This window comes from Drosophila teissieri, chromosome 3R (assembly GCF_016746235.2).
Source record: "Drosophila teissieri strain GT53w chromosome 3R, Prin_Dtei_1.1, whole genome shotgun sequence".
Lineage (NCBI taxonomy): Eukaryota > Metazoa > Arthropoda > Insecta > Diptera > Drosophilidae > Drosophila > Drosophila teissieri.
The window spans coordinates 30,169,915-30,185,961 of NC_053032.1; the positions used below are offsets into that span (position 1 = coordinate 30,169,915).

Consider the following 16,047-nt stretch of genomic DNA (forward strand, 5'->3'; position numbering starts at 1 on the left):
TTTTTTTACAATTATTTCAATGCCAATCAAGTGGGAATTTTTTAAGTAGTACTATCAACAGCTTATTAATAAGATGAGCAGATCAGCAAAACAAACTCAAGTCTTAAACTTTTTAGCAGAGCGGGCAAACGCCTCAGATCCACATGTTGGCCACTCGTCTCCATTCGGTCTCGGTTTCGTAGAGCCAACAGAAATGCGATATGGGGAACCCCTCCCCACCGAAAGTTGCAGCCACACTCAATGAATTCCACAGTCAGTTGAAAGGGGGAGGGGAAGGGCAATGGGAAGTGCATGGGTGCTAAACGTTTCATAATTGTCGTTGCCTGCTTGTACACTGCAAACAATCAATGGTGCTAACTCATATGTATGTTCTTCCTTTCTTGATAAACTTTCTAATATATGTTTCCTTTCAGCGGAGTTGTCTATGATAAAATGAAAATATTTTCATTCATTTAATTTTAAAATATTAATTAGAGAAAGTATGACTGCATTTCTCGTTCTGTAAGAGAACAGAGTGATGATCTGCACTCCCCACTGCGCTCGGAGTATCCAGTTACTCCCCGGATCCCCAACTTTCTGCAGAAGGCGGGGCTCTTGCCAATGTGAATTTTGTTTGCCAGCCATATATCCATATCTTATTTACATATGGGCATTGCTGCCGCCCCACAAGCGCGCATTACACACATTTTAATTAAGACGCAGCGCCAGACGCGACTGCTTCGCTTCGGCTTCTGTTCTCGGCTACTAAATTCTGAATTCTACATTCTGAATTGTGAATTCTGGGTTCTGGGTTCTGGGTTCTGCTTGTGGTTCCTCGTCTAGAGCTGTGGTCACAGAGCAGTCAGTCTTCAGCGCAGCTCGATAGCGAAAGATGTGCGCCGGGAGCGGCGCTTCCAGGCCCACCGATCCATCGAATCCAAGGTCGCGGGGATAGGACGGCTCCATAGTGTGCGGACTGGCGCCATGTGCTGCTGGTGTGCACGTGTCTACTGGACGGTACTGCACAATCTGCTGGTTCGCCTGATGGACAGCCTGATGGAAGTGAGATCGCCCGCCTTCTGTGGCTGCTGCTTCGGCTATCAGCGGCAGGCCAGTTTGGAAATTGACGTCGCAGAACGGGTTTCCAGCACCGACGACGATCCACAGCAGCAGCCCCGTGAGGATTACGTCATTGTGGGTGAGTACGCGACGATCTCTTGGCTCCAAAACAAAGCCACAGCCACAGAGTGATAGAATATAAACAAAAACAAACAGCTAAACAGAGTTCTTGAGTCTAGGTTTCAATCAACAGATACACGTTAATGCAGGTTGATACTCAATTGAAAGATTAAACTGTATCTGCAACCAATTACTATTGCTACATTGTGAATTCTTTCAAGACGATGCCGACGTCAACTACGCGGAGATCGAGGAGCGGCACGTGGAGAAGGAGCAGTACTACTTCACAGTGGATCGACCCACGGCGGAGCGAATGCTCCATGGACGAGAGGACGGCTCCTGCCTGGTACGCCCCTTCAAGGCAGCCGACCAGTGCATCCGGTACATCGTGAGCATCTGGGCGGCGGATCAGTACTATCACCTGTTCATACGGCAAGTGGACAGGAGACAGCGCTACGCCATTGGACAGAAGAAGTCCCAGGAGCGCTGCTTCGGTTCGCCCTCGGAAATCGTGGACTTCTACACGGAGCACCCACTACTCTGCACGAACAAAGCCCGGAGCCAGTGCGTCCGGCTGCGGCCCATCAGTTACGCTTAGTTAGGGGGCAAATATATGTATTTATTGCATAAGAGTGGGGCAAGTATGTACAAATGGGGTTAGCTTAAGACGCTCAGGTTAGCTCAGGTGGCCACCACCGCCTTGAAGGCGCACTGGTTGTTCTGCATCAGGGCGGGCCAGAGGAAGGCCTTAATCAGATCCGATCGCCGGTCCGCCTGGGGATGCCGCTCGTGTTTCTCGGGCCTCAGGAAGCCTGCATGGGATTTACGCAGATTTAAGATTGTCAATTAAAGTTTGATTAAAGATTAAAGCTTAAAACGCACCCAGGTTGAAGTCCATGTCCAGGTAGTAGGGCGCCTTCTGGTTGATCATCCGCCAGGCCAGGCGAACACACGCACTGACGTAGTGCGTCAGCGGGGGGCAGGACTCCAGGCAGGGGTACTCGTGCAGCGTGGAGAGCACCTGGTTGAACACCGACCGCTCGATCTCGCCCAGCGGGAAACTCTCGGCGGTCTCGAAGAGGTGCTGGCGAACGGATCTGTCCAGGGCCAAGGTGGTCTCACTGCTGCTGTCCAAGGGGCAGTTCAGGACTCGCCGCACTTCTAGGACCTTCCGCTCCCGCATCCCGTGGCACAGGCGGAAGGAGAGCTGTACCAATAGTAAAGTAAATATTCATTTAGAACATGTCTCATTTCAACTTAAGTTGCTTATGAATAAATGAATAAAACATTGAAAATCTGAAATATATGACTTTTATTAATCAGGATGGGATGGTACCATTTTCCTGCAAAGGCGTCATTAATCTGAGATCGAAAGTGATTCAAATCCGAAGCGCCTACGTAATTTTCTGGCTCCCTGCGGCTCCACTTTCCCTCGCATTTTCACTGCACCAACCTGCCTAATCATCCGCCAGTGCGAATTCGATCTGGCCAAAATGGATATTTTGCAATCGCAATTTGTGGTCTGACAGGATCTGTAGCATCCAGAGCCCACGGGCTTGGAGTTTGTAATTGATGGCCAAGCACTTGAAAATTGAAAGTAATCTTCGCTGGATGAATTGGTCTCACGGTTTGAGAGCCACTGTGCTGTGCTAGCTGCCCAAGCAAGCAGTGCAAGCAGTGCGCGCGCTGGAAGCTACTTCAAGATCAAGGTTTGGCAGCTATTGACCTGCCAAGTGGCAATTTGGAATGAGTTTGCCCCAATTTTGAAACAATCGTTTTTCACAAAAAATAGTTTTTGGACAAGAGCTTCATTCTATTTGAATAGCTTAAAGAATTGTATGGCAAAATATCTCTTAGCATTGTGAAGCTAAAATGTTATTGACATGGAATTGGCACTCTGAAAGATTATGAACGCCCATAATAAATCGACGCCATTCATCACAAAAACGCTGTACTGTCTTGACAAGTGAAAACGAAGCAGATAATTATAAAAGTAAAATTATGTTGCTAGCGATTTATATTCGAAAGACAAGTGACTGATTGACTGGCTTTAATTTCTCCTCGTGATTAAATCGCTAATTCTTTATCGGTTTCTTCAGCCAGCTAAAGTTTTGCAGCGAAATAAAATACAGAATAATACAAATTCAATATAAAAAATGGTAGTGAACACACCCAATAGAAAACTTATTTATCTACAAGTTATAAAAAAAGTTGTAAAAAGTGAAAAGAAGGCCGACTCGCAATTGGCACTAATTTCTCCCGATCGAGGTAATCTCGAAATTCGTTTTCCTTCGGCCTCCTTAACAAGCCATTATTGAAAGTTCGTACATATCTAAAGTCGGCAATCTACAATCCATCCCAAAGCACATATGAATGCTGGGTACTTCAGACTCACCACGATCATGGAGAAGAGTATCTTCCCCTTGAGGCTGTGCGCGTGCTTTATCTGGGGAAGACTGTCCAACGCCTCCAAGGCGTCCGCTCGGTTCTCGACGTAGAGATTCCGATAGAGCGACACCATTTCGCTGTGGAGATACAGAGATGGAGGGGGAGATGGAGAGATCAGAAATGGGAGTGTGGCATGTGGGCAGGTGAGAGTTGGATGCGGTCGCGATCTGATTTGGCTGAGATCGTCATGTGGGTGTTGCACCTTATTCGAACTCGGTCAAGTGTAAGAATCGGCTATTGTATTGTATTCTCTGAACATAACATTTGCTCACCTGCCGTCATCGCTGCCAGAGTCGTCCGAGTGGTACCCATCGCTGCAGCTGCTCGTGCTGGCGCCGCCGGGGGGCGTGGTCTTGCCAATGGAGTGGGCGGCGCCCGGAGTACCGCCCTCGGGACCCATCATGTGGAGCACCACCTCGCAGCCGCGGGAGAAGTTCATCAGCAGGCCGGCGGCGGGGCGCTTCTCCACGAGCGCCTGTGCGTCCAGGCGACGCACCTGACCCACACAGGTGAGCACCTCCTTGTCGTTCTCCACCCGCGTGCTGAGATTCTCGACCAGCGTTTGCAGCTGCTTCAAGGCCGGCTTGTCCAGCATTGTGAGCAGGGTCTTGTTGTCGATGAGTCGCTGCTGAATGTCTCCATAATTGATGGCCAGCAATCGCTGGTGGGAGGAGTGCGCTGGGTCCTGGTTGACCGTCACCATGCTCAGCTCCTCCAGCTTGTGGATGGCCATCTTGTAGGTGTCCACATGGCGCTGCAGCTCGGTCTTTAGGGCCACATGTAGGGAAATGAGCTGACCGGAGGCATCGGTGGTGAGTCCATGGACTCCCAGACCTTGTACAGCGTTATCGAAGCTGCGTCTCCTCTCCCTCAGCGTCTGCCGGAGTCCTGGTTCATACTGCGCCAAGGCCTGCAGCAGTCGAGTGCATCTCTGCCGCAGTCCGGACTCATGGGGATTCGCGAACAGACGCACCAGCTGCCAGGCCACCGTCTCACTGGGCACCTCTGGCTTGGGAGTGGTGTTCAAGGTGGTCAATCTGGCGGAAAATTAAATAAGAAATAGTAATCGAATGGCAATCGAATGGTAATCGAATGGCAATGTGCATTTACAATATTTAAAGAATTACCTACTACCTTTCATAACAACTCACCTGGTAAAGAAGGACTCCAGAAGGTAGGCACTGTGCGGCAGGTGCTCCAGCAGCAGGTCCAGCGGCAGCTCCGCGATCACGGATCTGAGAACCGAGGGACCCAGTCTGCCCACCACGCCAGCAGCCTCCCTGTACTGCCTGCCCTCCGAGAGGAGCATCAGCCGGCGAAGAACCTGACGCGGACTGGTCAGGAACTCGCGACCATCCCTGGAGGGTCCACGAATCCGCTCCCTGCTGTCCGCCATCGATGCGGCGCCGAAGGACAGGGGAGGCGACGGAGAATGGCCCTGGAGCTGCAGAATAGCGTCCTGGTGGTTCTTCAGCAGGATCTGCTTCCTGGAGGCGTTGGAGATGCGGATTACTCGGGTTACTCGGTTGCGGGTTAATGGAATGTACAGATGCAGATGCAGATGCGAAGTCAGTGAGATGCAGATCAGATGTAGATGCAGATGCAGATGTAGATGCGGATGCACATGTAGATGCGGATGTGGAGTCTGAGACGCAAGTTCAGTGGGACTGCTTACAGCATATTGGGTGTGGGCGTGGGTTCCATGACGGTGACGATGACGATGCGTTTGGGGCTTGGGCTCTGGTCGCCAAACTGCAAACTCCGCGGGAGGGCTCTGAAAAGGCGCCAGACACAATGCCACAATTAATAGCGAATAGGAAATCTCTTTGGCAAGAATTCGCGCACAAAACAATTGGCACTTTCACCGGCGCAACAACAACAACAGCAACAGCAGCCAACAACCAGCCAACATAATTTATCATAAGTTATCCATATGCGTGCATAATACAATCTACAATCGCCAGGCTTGTCAGTTGCTTGTGGGAGTTTCCACCTCAACTATGACAACTAGGAAAATGTTTAGGGCCTCCGCACAAAGCGACTTTCCTTGCAGCCGCGTCTCGAATGGCGTCTCAAGTGCCAGCCATTTCCCAGGTGGCCAGGAAAATGCCATTTAACCCCCACTCGCAGTGCGCTTAATTGAAATTTTTACTTTACTGCAGTGGGCTATGCACTGTTAGGATGGGTTAATAAATAAACGCATCGGAGCAGCTATTTGAGTTAGAACTTTTTGGGCACCTGCAGCAGCCCCCCTTTTTCCAGAGACTGAGTACTAGGTACTAAGTACTTTGATGGGGCTGCAGGGAATCGGACACTGAGGCAACCAACCCGAACCGAAAAGAGAGCTGACCATGTTTGTCTTCCCGGGAATCGAGCTGCGGAGAACATTAAATGTTTGCCAACCAGCCGAAAAGTCCGGAAAGGCAGCCAAGCACGGCGATTAGGTAAGTGGCTGTCATATGGATGCACCGAGAGAAAACAGTGGTATTTTCACTGGTTCTGGTACACAGCTTGTTAATAAAATGAAAGCACGTGATCACTTTAGAACCCTCCAGTAAATACTTGTAATATCTACCTAAAATTAATGGCCCATAAGTGTTTTAAATAGGCGACTCCAATTAATAACGTTTTCTGGAGTGTCTGGCGGCAGTATCACTTCCAGCTAGCAGCCAACTTGGAGCCGGAGGTGACAGTGACCCAGCTCGGAAAGGTCAGACATCGTGCATTACCGACTTTACCAACTCTACCAACTTTACCGACTTCTTAACCGGCTTAACGGACAGGTAGCCGCCTTAATTGAAGGCCCGTAAGTGCGCTTTGGCAATACCTACCTGCCGTTACCAGGTGGCGGCTACGAGAAGGTGTGTCTCATCTGGCTGGGAAAGAATGTTCCACTGCTCGAGGGCGTGGCCCTGTGGGAAGCAGTTGGTGCCACAGATTTTACAGCGGATTTCCGATCTGCGTGCGTGTTGCCAAAACAGCAGGCAGGATTATCTGGTCATTAGTGATCTGCACATGCAGTGTGCGAAATGCGAAATGCGAGAGATAAACAAAAGTTACCGCATTTCGCTGGGTACATGATCCCAGCGAGAATCCAGACATGACGGCCACAAAGAAAGGGCTCCGCGATCACCAGACAATTATGACTACACGGGCGACAAATTGAAAGATGCCAGCGAGCGGAGCTGCTGGGAAAGCCATAGAAACGTGGCCATGACACTTGGGATGCGCTTCGCTGGGTTCAGTGAAGTTAAAAACAAAAAAATTATAGAGTTTGGAGAAGGGGGTCTATAGAATATGTTATGTAAGCTGCTGACAAATGAGCGGGCTGAGAACGGAAGCCAAACTTGTCGCCACAACGCAAGAACACCACTCGTCGCATATACCCACATACCATATACCATACACCATACACCATCTCTATCTGTACCTGTAGCTGTATCTGTATCTATATCTGTATCTTTGGCTGCGGCTTTTAGTTACACTCGGGGTCTCAGTTGGTTTAATGAACCCGGCGAAAATAGCAAAATGAAATGTGGCGATGTGAAATGATTTGTTGTGCCGGCCATAAGGCAAACATGACTCTGGGGGCTCGCCATTATTGTTATTACAACAATTCGTTGTGAAGTCGCTGGCTCTGATAATTTCATAGTCTCATAGTTTCGCAGGCCAACAAACTTCTAATTGCCACGACCCCGTGCTCCGCATGCAATCGAGTGGTATTCCTACTGCCCCATACTTTGGTACCCCTTTTCGAGGGGATTTACAGGGTATATTCTTGGGTAGAGGGACTGGAATCAATAGAATCAATAGATAGATAGAAAAATAGATAGATTGGCTCTAACAGCTAGGATTTCTAGGATTGAGATACCAACTAACTACATTTCCAAGGTCGTAAATGGAAATCGCCAATCTGACTAGATGTTGAGCACTGCCCATTTGGTTCCCTGGACTCCAGAGTTTCCATTTGATTCCCTGGACTCCAGAGTTCCGATTTGATTCCCTGGACTCCAGAGTTCCCATTTCTTTTTAGCGTCTTTGTCATAATGGTATCCATAACGAGCTCGCAATGAAGTTTGAGCTGGGAGCAATGCTGGCGTGCGGCTGCCATTAGATTTGATGGCGATCAACGAGCTGTGGCATGCCGGGGTTCCATCAGACACCTGTGCCTGTGGCAATTAGCCGCCAGACGGGAACTGCCAAAAAAGGGCAAGAAGAGCAGCAGACTAGTAGACAGTAGACAGTGGACAGTGGACAGTGGACAGTGGACAGTGGAGTCCATTCCGCTAGTCGTTAATCAAAGAGAGCGACCCAATCAAGCTGACCTCAAAATCCCGACAAAAAGCAGACAAAAAGCGGAGCGAATTTATTGTCGTAAGGCGAACGCACAAGTTCTGCATGGCGAATAAAGAAGAAACTTGTTTGTGGAACGATCGCTAACTGTTCTTGGCACCCATTCCACAAAGGGAAGAAACGGCCCTTGTCTCTATGGTTCCCATATCTTCCGATCGCTCGCGAATTAGCATATCTATAACTCTAACACTGATTGATTCCATCATAAAGCATAAACAGTCCGCGGCTAAAACAAAAGACACCCGCGGGCCTCTGGGCCCCAAACTACAGCTCACCTACTTAGGCTTTTGGGCTGAGGTTCAGCCCATCAAGATTTGACAGCTTCCCCGGCAATCTAATTCGTATTAACTTTTTCTGGCTGCCAGAAAAAACCACTCTTGGCCAGCACCACCTCAATTATGATGGGAAGAAGTTGGCGGCCGAAACTGGGTTAATTCCATTCCATTCAATTAGAATACGGACAGCGGCGAGTTTATGGTTGCTACAAGTTGCAAGTTGGCCAGTTGGCCAGCTAATTGGCGTCGCCTGGCGCAGTGTCTCCATTTCTGGGAAAGATCTCCGCTCGTCTCCAAATCCGCATAAATTAGCACACACCAGCCCTCGACTAAGCAGCCATAATGAGGCACTAAGCCTCCGATTTGGGCAACGCATCTCATTATGCGCGGATTCTCACTGCCAGCTCCCCAGGTATCGCACTACTTAAGCCATTCATTTTTATTTGGGAGTATTCTACATCATTTCACTTTATGGGCTCGTCTATAGGAAATAGTTAGGAGCTTAGAAAAGAAAACTAATTAACAAGGCAGTTTGCATGACTATTGCTTGTTTAGATAGTTTTTTGTTTGCTTGGGCGTGGCTGCACATGTATCATTTATTTATATTTCTGTATTAGCATATTGATGCAGCACAAAGGAAATAGAAGATGCAACGTAGCCGCACTCAATCGAAAGTAGTTAAAACTAAACTATTCCCAGTTAATTGAACCTGATGCGTGCAAAGTATGTAAAGTATCTGATTCAAAGAAGCACCTTGCTAACTTCGGCTTTAATAACACCCAGTTATGATGCTCAGCTCAGGAAAGTATCTCAGAAAAGTATCTTGTTTTGCGCTTGGCTTGGCACCAAATAGGCGCAGATATCGTATAATGTTTCTATCCGAGGAGCGTTCAACTCCATTGGTGGCTCCACTCCCACAAGTACGAGATGGGTACGAGATGTTTTCGTGCCACTTACATGGTTTTCAGCGGCGCTGCTTGTGGGTTGTGGGTAAGTGTGCCACTAATCCGCAGGAGAATCGCCAGGTCGTCTTCTCACTTGACACCGAAGAAGTCGCAGATTTTCCGCTTTTCCTCGGCGGCCGAGCAATTTTCACTTTGCTGCCGAAAGCGACAGGGTCAAAAAGCACAGGCTGTCTTTTTCTGGGCTCTTTTCAGGTTGCAGCCACAGTTTGTATCTTGTGCAGAATGCAACCGCAAATCACAAAGTTGACGGCGCCTTCGTGTTCATTTGGCAGCGGCAACAACTCAGTCTACAAACATTTTTGCACTTCATTAACTCGTCTAACATTTGGGTGGCAAATGCCACGGGAAATTCCACGTCTCCGCGAAGAAGCTGTCAGTCTTCAGTGCTCACTCTTCCCGACTCCACTCTTCTGCGCCCGATTCTTCTCGCCGTTTACCGTTTAAGCACGCGCCTCCACCAGTGGAAACTCGAAACTGGTGGAAAATCTGCTCGAAGCTGGAAAATCGCGAGTTGCGGAGCACGACCGATCGCGGTAAAAGTCCAAAGCAGACTGAAACTGAACGAATGTCATGACCACAGCGGTACACACCGTCGCTGGCTAACGGGAGCGAAAGAGAGAGAGAGGGAGAGAGAGAGAGAGAGAGAGAGGGAGAGAGAGAGAGGGAGCACCTTCAGCTCAAAGTCGGCTCAAAAAGCAGCAGAAGAGCTCCACGGAGCCCCACCGAGATTGCCTCCTCTGCAGAAGCATTTTGGACAAGTTAAGAAATGCACAGTGCAAAATAATGTACAGGAACTAATGTACAAGTACTAAACCTCAAGTAAATGGATCTTTAAGGATTCATCCTGGATAGTTGTCCCCAGAACTTCGTTTTATTTTAGTTACTATAACATATTCGTTCATATATGTACTGTGTACCTTAAAGTTTCATTAACTTGCATTTATAGAGAACGAAGAATTTATTTCCGAAACTTTTGATCCATTTGAATAGTTCACAATTGATGTGCAAAATAATAACTTGATTCAGGTGCCCAGTTTTGGTGCAGCAAATACATTGTAGTGGCAGCTGTTGCTGTTGTTTGCCGTCGGCAGCATCGAATTGAGCCAACTAATGGGCGATGTTTGTTTGCTTTTGGCCAAGTTAAGCGCTCGCCGCTTCGCGCGGAAAGTGCAAGCCACCGGTGCAGATGCAGCTGCTCTTTTACCACTTTACCATTTTACCATTTACCGATTGTTAGTTTAATTGCAATAATAGACGACTCGGCAGGAGGGGATGATGGCTCGCATCATGGGATTGGGGAATTTGGGTTAGTGTGTGCGGTTTTGGCAGCAGCAGCAAGCTGGCTAGGAAATCGCACAGTGACGAGCTTTCTAAAGATGCCGAAACCATTTTGGTAGCGCCAATAAAAGAATTTCCAATCGAAGACCGCAGATTTGATGACTCTGTATGATGCAACTGTGGGAAAGGCGGCAGCAGCCTCGCCGCCTCAGTTTTGCATATCGCTGGGTGGGCTGCACTTCGGTTTCAGCCCCATCTCAGCTAATTAGCTTAATTACCCAATGCCAGAGGCGTATTAATTTCACCGGCGGCAAACGGTGAAAAATGTTGGCTCGAAAACAAAAGGGAGCAACTGTTGACTCCCAAACTGCAAACGCTTGGCATGCACGGCAAAAAACAAATCACTTTTGAAATACTTCTTATTAAGTATTTGAAATGCGATTTCTATACTCTATACAATCAAAGGTCAGCTTGCTAGATAGACAAGTTTTAACTTCCCATGGCATCAAAGTGCGATAAGAATATCATAGCTTTATTAGTTTCGCTGTGGGGCGAAAACGAGCCAGAATGAGCCGAGATCGACGCCAACTGATTGGGGCCCATTGCCAGCGCCTTGGCCAAAAGATTCGGCCTCGGGGCAAATGGTGTACCACTATGCATATGCTCCAAACTCCGAGCTCCGAAAATTGCGCCACCTTCACATGGTGCGCGCAATTGGAAGACGCTCCACAAACTGTAACCAAAGCGGAGCAATTAACGAGCTCCCACAAAGGTGAGGTGAGTGGGGTACCATAAAGGGGTATTTTCCATAAAGGGGGGAGCCCATTTATTCGCGGCAAGATGTGTGCGGCATTTGCATTTAGCCGGCTTAACAGGGCGTTAAGCTTGCGACACGGCCATCAAAATAGTGGCACATCTTGGCGGAGTTAGCGTACTTATCTGCCGTAATCCGAAGCACCAGGGCTCCGAGATTGGGTGTTAATAAGTCAAGGTCTCCGGCAATGGAGCGAACCATCAGTATCTGTATCTGTATCTGTATCTGCTTGTGTGTTTCTGCATCTTCTCCTGGGAATGAGTAGTCGGCAGATCTTCCTTTTCCTTTCCAAACGCATTTCACTTTTCGCCAACGCAGACAGGTGTGCAAATATTTGCGAGAAATTGTCAACTGGCGGACAGCTGAAAAACAGAGGCATTGGGAAACCGCTTACCAAATCAAGTAATTAACGCTTTGATTTACTAAACGCATCGGATTGTCGCCAGTTGGTTAATGGTTAGTGTTTAATGCCTGTTGCTCTTCATGTTCATGTGCGAAATGTCGCCGATTTTAGGCTGCTTTTTTCCATCCATCTCGCTGCATTTCCCATTCCCCATTCGAGCTTTTCATTTCGAGTGCGCGCCTGCGCACTTTTCACTACTATTAGTTATTTGTCAGCCGCAGTGAGGCAACTGTTTGTGCCACTGCCTCTGCCTCGGCCCCTCCAGAAAGTGGAGACATCTGCCAATCCTGCCAATTGGCGATTTCTCTTTCGCTGGAAAAATGCGGCAATAGTCGTAAAACTTTAACACAAATATTGAGCAAAGTAATTATGAGACCCAACTAGCGGCCACATAGCAAGATGGCCACTTGGAAACTGCAACTGCAATCTCGCCTCCTAAGTGACTCGGGATGACTGCGGCTTTCAGTGACTTTCAGCGACTGGATTGATCGTTAGGATTGATAGCTTGGCCCGATTTCTGAGCCATGACCAGATGGATGTGGACGGCAGAAGTTGGTCAATCTGTGGAGAAACTACTCGACTGCAACTGCTCCCAACGGCCGAGTACCGAGTACCAATCATCCCATGGATGCACTCGTAATCCTCATGAATTTCATTACCTCATCGCCAAGTGCACGAATCTCGCAGATAAACATCGCTGACGATTGCAGATACAAAGATACAGATACAATGCCCATTTCCGCTGCTTGCAGCCCTTTGAATTGATTAAGCCCCCCCTCCTCAAACATCCACTCCATTGTGGTGCATCCGCGGCTCAAATCTCTCACCTCGGCTTCCGTGAAAATAATTCAATTTCATGCCGCATTATCTGAGTTCTTATATAAGGCCCTCGAGAAAAGTGCACACATTTGTCTGCGATGCGGTTGCAACTTGCAATTAAACCCAAATGGACGGAGCACTCATCACTTCGATGAGGAGAAATTAGGCCCCCTCCTGGGACTCACAGGCAATAGCAGTAACTCTCTGCAGGCTGCGGAGAAATTATCAATAAATATGAACAAACTCACTGCCCAGACTAATTGCTAATAAATAGTTTAATGATGATTATGTCGTTGGTACTTAGAACTTCAACACTATAGAAGCTCTTAAGGCGATACAGTCACATCACAAAAGGGAAGTATTCCATAATAAACTATATGATTATTTTCCGCACTAAGAGAAACCTGATTTCTCTCAGTGCACCCACTCGGTGGCTCGCCGCATCATGTGGCTGATATGCGCGGCTCCTTGACAGGCGGCTCAGTTCGTTTCGTTTCGTTTCGTTTTGGCTGACTTTGGTTTGGTTTGGCCAGCCGTTTGACAACAACTTTCACAAACTTTTGCCAGCGATCGCGATTCTTATTACAGAATCAGGTGCGGGACTCTCACTCTCTCTTTGAGTCAGTGAACTGGCCACTGCCAGCGCGCAACTTGCCACTTGGGGCACGTTCGGTTGACAGTAAAAGTAAAGCCGCGCGGGAAAAAGTGAACGCAATCGAAGGCGACCCACTTCCCGATCCAACAATAAGTCGCCCCGATCTTTATCTCCATCTGCATCTCTATCTTTTTTCGGGGACCGGCGGATGCTGCACACATATGTATGTCTATGCGGGAAATCTGTGGAGAAAAGTGGGTGGCCCACAGCCAAAAGCAACTGTCTTCTGTCCACTGTCCACTGTCTTCTGTTTTTTTGGGTCTCGAGTGTCAGTCGTAGAAACCGAAATCGAACCGAAAACTAGCCGACAAACGCACACGCAAAATATACCAAAGTGGCCCAAACGAGCCATTGGCGTGACTTAATGATGCATAAGTAAACGAGGCTTCCACTTCCAGACTGGGCTTGGCTGGAGTCCAGCTTGAGATACAGATACTTGTACACGGATAAAGGAGTGCCAGAGAAAATGTAACTATTCCCCTTTATAACATATATCTTAAAAGCTCAACAAGTTTTAGTTTTATGAATTTATAAATCAGTTTCTTGATTGATGATCTATTACTGATTAAGTGAACTTCCTATAATTATAACTTATATTGTATACATTCAAGCATAGCTCTCCTTCCGCTCCTACGCTCCATGAAAGATATATAAACCTTCCCTGTAACTTTCTAGATTTTCACTTCTTATTTTTCCCAGTGTATTTAAGCCAGCTCTCGCACGCATCTCTATGGCCAAATGCGGCTTAATTGCGCACACTGCGGCTGTGTGGCAGCAATCCAACGAAAGTGAGCTGACAATCGCCGGGAAGAGAAATGGCTAAAAACAAAAGTGAGCCGCCGTCGAGATAACCAGAATTTCCAGCCAGACTCCTCTCATCCTTTTTTGGCAGTCTGTGCAGAATCCCATCGCTTTTCACTTTTTCCTGTGGGTCGAACTTTGGCTTCCCAGCGAAGAGAGTGGCATAAATAAATGATAAGAAGATACTCGCAACACACTTTTCGAAAGCTGTTTAATATGCCAACTTGAACATGAAATTCAAAGTAAGAATAAGTCGATGGCTTAGTTATTCACGTTATAAGTTGTACCCAGAAACATGGTTTATTATTTTCAGCTCTCAATAAGTTATATTCCACTTGCATATATAGTTTGTAATATTTTGAAGAACTCTTTAAATATTTATATCTTTTCGATTAATATTGATAACTCGGCTGAAGGAAATGAGCTGCTTTTGAGCTACATGGCAGAGTGACTACACCTCAGTTTCCTCATTAATGAGTGAAATACTTTTTCAGTAAAACTCCAATATCTTTCTCATCTATTACGAGCATAAGTTATATTTGTTCATCACCACGTTGGATTTTTCAGTAATACCATAGCACATACACGTAAAGCACGACCAACACGAACAGCAGGTGGATGAGAAAGAACTCGATGGCCAGGGTGAGCAGAGCCAGGGGCTTGAAGGCCACGTAGGTGATCTGGATGAACATGGCTGCCCGGGATCTGTGTGCTCATCAGAGGCTGAAGACTCAATGGCTTTCCTACTCCTGGATGGTGAAGGTCAACTGCTTGCTGCGCGAACTCTCGAATCGATTGGGCGTGTGCATGCTGAGCATGGCGGAGATGCCGAGTCCCAGGATGCCAAGGAGCAGGGTCACCACGAAGAGTCCAGCCAGGATGGGCGCCGTTACGAATCCTATGCAGTCGTACACCTCGCCATACTCCTGGCGTCCGTTGAGCCACGGCTGCACCTGGAAATCGCTGAGGAGCAGACTCTGGATGGTCTCGTTCCGCGCGGGATTCAGGAAGTTGACGCTTTCCGCTGAGCAGCGGTACGAGAATCCCAGCGGTGCGGAGGGCAGTGTGTACTCATCGCCACGTGCCACCAGGACACTCTTCAGCTCCCGGTACTCCACCTCCACGTTGCGCAATGTCCAGGATCCGCGGATCAGGGAGAACTTAAATCGCAGCGTGCACTTCTCGCCCGAATGCATGAAGGTGATGCTCAAGCGACCGTATCCCTTGGCCCGCTGATCATCGAAGGTGATCTGCTTGATGTGCTCCTCCAGCTTCAGGGTGTCATTGCTCAGCCGCAGCTCCAGTGGTCCATTGAGACTGAGCACCGCCTTGTTGCCCTCGGCCACGTAGATGAAACTGGCCTCGGTCTCCTCTCCTGCTGGGCCGTCAGCAGCCTTTGCCTTCTCCTCCTCCTCGCCAGCTGGTGAAGCCTCCCGCTTGGCCAGGAAGTGGGCCTCCTCCTCGCGGCTGGCCAGGATGCCCAGCACCTCACCGCGGCCGTAGGTGTTCACGGCCTCGTTGTAGGCCAACAGAATCTCAGCGTCATCCTCTTCGCCGTGTCCCGAGAGGCTCACCACCTAGGAAATATACACAATTTATTATTAATTCATTAAGTTTACCGTGCAAAACTCACTTCGATGTTGGCATTCAAGCCGAAGGGTTCGGCTGCCAGTCTCCGCTGTGGCAGATAGTTCCAGGCACCACTCTTCACGAGATTCTGGAACTTGGGATACCTGGTGCCCTCCAGTCGATTGGTTGCGTTGCGCACAAACACCACGATTGCCTTGGCCTCCGTGAAGAGTTGCGTCAGCGGCAGCTCCCTGCTGCTCGACTCCACCAAGGCCTGCGACTGCAGACTGGACACCCTGGCGTGGCCCCAGAAGATGAACGGCCCACTTATGGATGCACTGCAGCTGCCGAGTGCCAGGCACAGCAAGGTCGCCACGAGAATCAGCTGCATTCTGGAGTCGGATTGGAAGTGTGCGCCTATCACCAAAGAATGCCTGCCCTCGATTGAATGGGGCACGTATGTATGTACTGAAAAATCGATTGGGCAAGACTCATGCGCAGAAATAAAC

General features: G+C 48.5%; 3 protein-coding genes across 4 annotated transcripts; 1 reads left to right on the forward strand and 2 right to left on the reverse strand.

The window, feature by feature from the left end:
• Window positions 1–709: 709 nt before the first annotated feature.
• On the forward strand, window positions 710–2,016 carry LOC122620413. 2 transcript variants are annotated; one of them, XM_043797854.1, is made up of 3 exons: window positions 710–1,177; window positions 1,278–1,307; window positions 1,380–2,016. In XM_043797854.1, exons 1-3 carry the CDS (start codon window positions 964–966, stop codon window positions 1,754–1,756), a joined length of 621 nt encoding a protein of 206 aa, XP_043653789.1. In that variant the 5' UTR covers window positions 710–963; the 3' UTR covers window positions 1,757–2,016. The 2 variants fall into 2 exon arrangements, with proteins under 2 accessions (XP_043653789.1, XP_043653790.1); XM_043797855.1 differs by lacking the exon at window positions 1,278–1,307 and having other exon boundaries at window positions 1,380–2,008.
• LOC122620412 lies at window positions 1,840–9,727 on the reverse strand. The gene is made up of 7 exons (XM_043797853.1): window positions 9,192–9,727; window positions 5,282–5,380; window positions 4,758–5,093; window positions 3,879–4,643; window positions 3,554–3,683; window positions 2,041–2,365; window positions 1,840–1,970 (listed from the first exon to the last, which is right to left on the reverse strand). Exons 2-7 carry the CDS (start codon window positions 5,308–5,310, stop codon window positions 1,840–1,842), a joined length of 1,716 nt encoding a protein of 571 aa, XP_043653788.1. The 5' UTR covers window positions 5,311–5,380; window positions 9,192–9,727.
• A 4,530-nt stretch (window positions 9,728–14,257) lies between these two features.
• Window positions 14,258–15,961, reverse strand: LOC122620905. Its single transcript, XM_043798584.1, has 2 exons — window positions 15,603–15,961; window positions 14,258–15,546 (listed from the first exon to the last, which is right to left on the reverse strand). Exons 1-2 carry the CDS (start codon window positions 15,927–15,929, stop codon window positions 14,713–14,715), a joined length of 1,161 nt encoding a protein of 386 aa, XP_043654519.1. The 5' UTR covers window positions 15,930–15,961; the 3' UTR covers window positions 14,258–14,712.
• Between the last annotated feature and the right edge of the window lie 86 nt (window positions 15,962–16,047).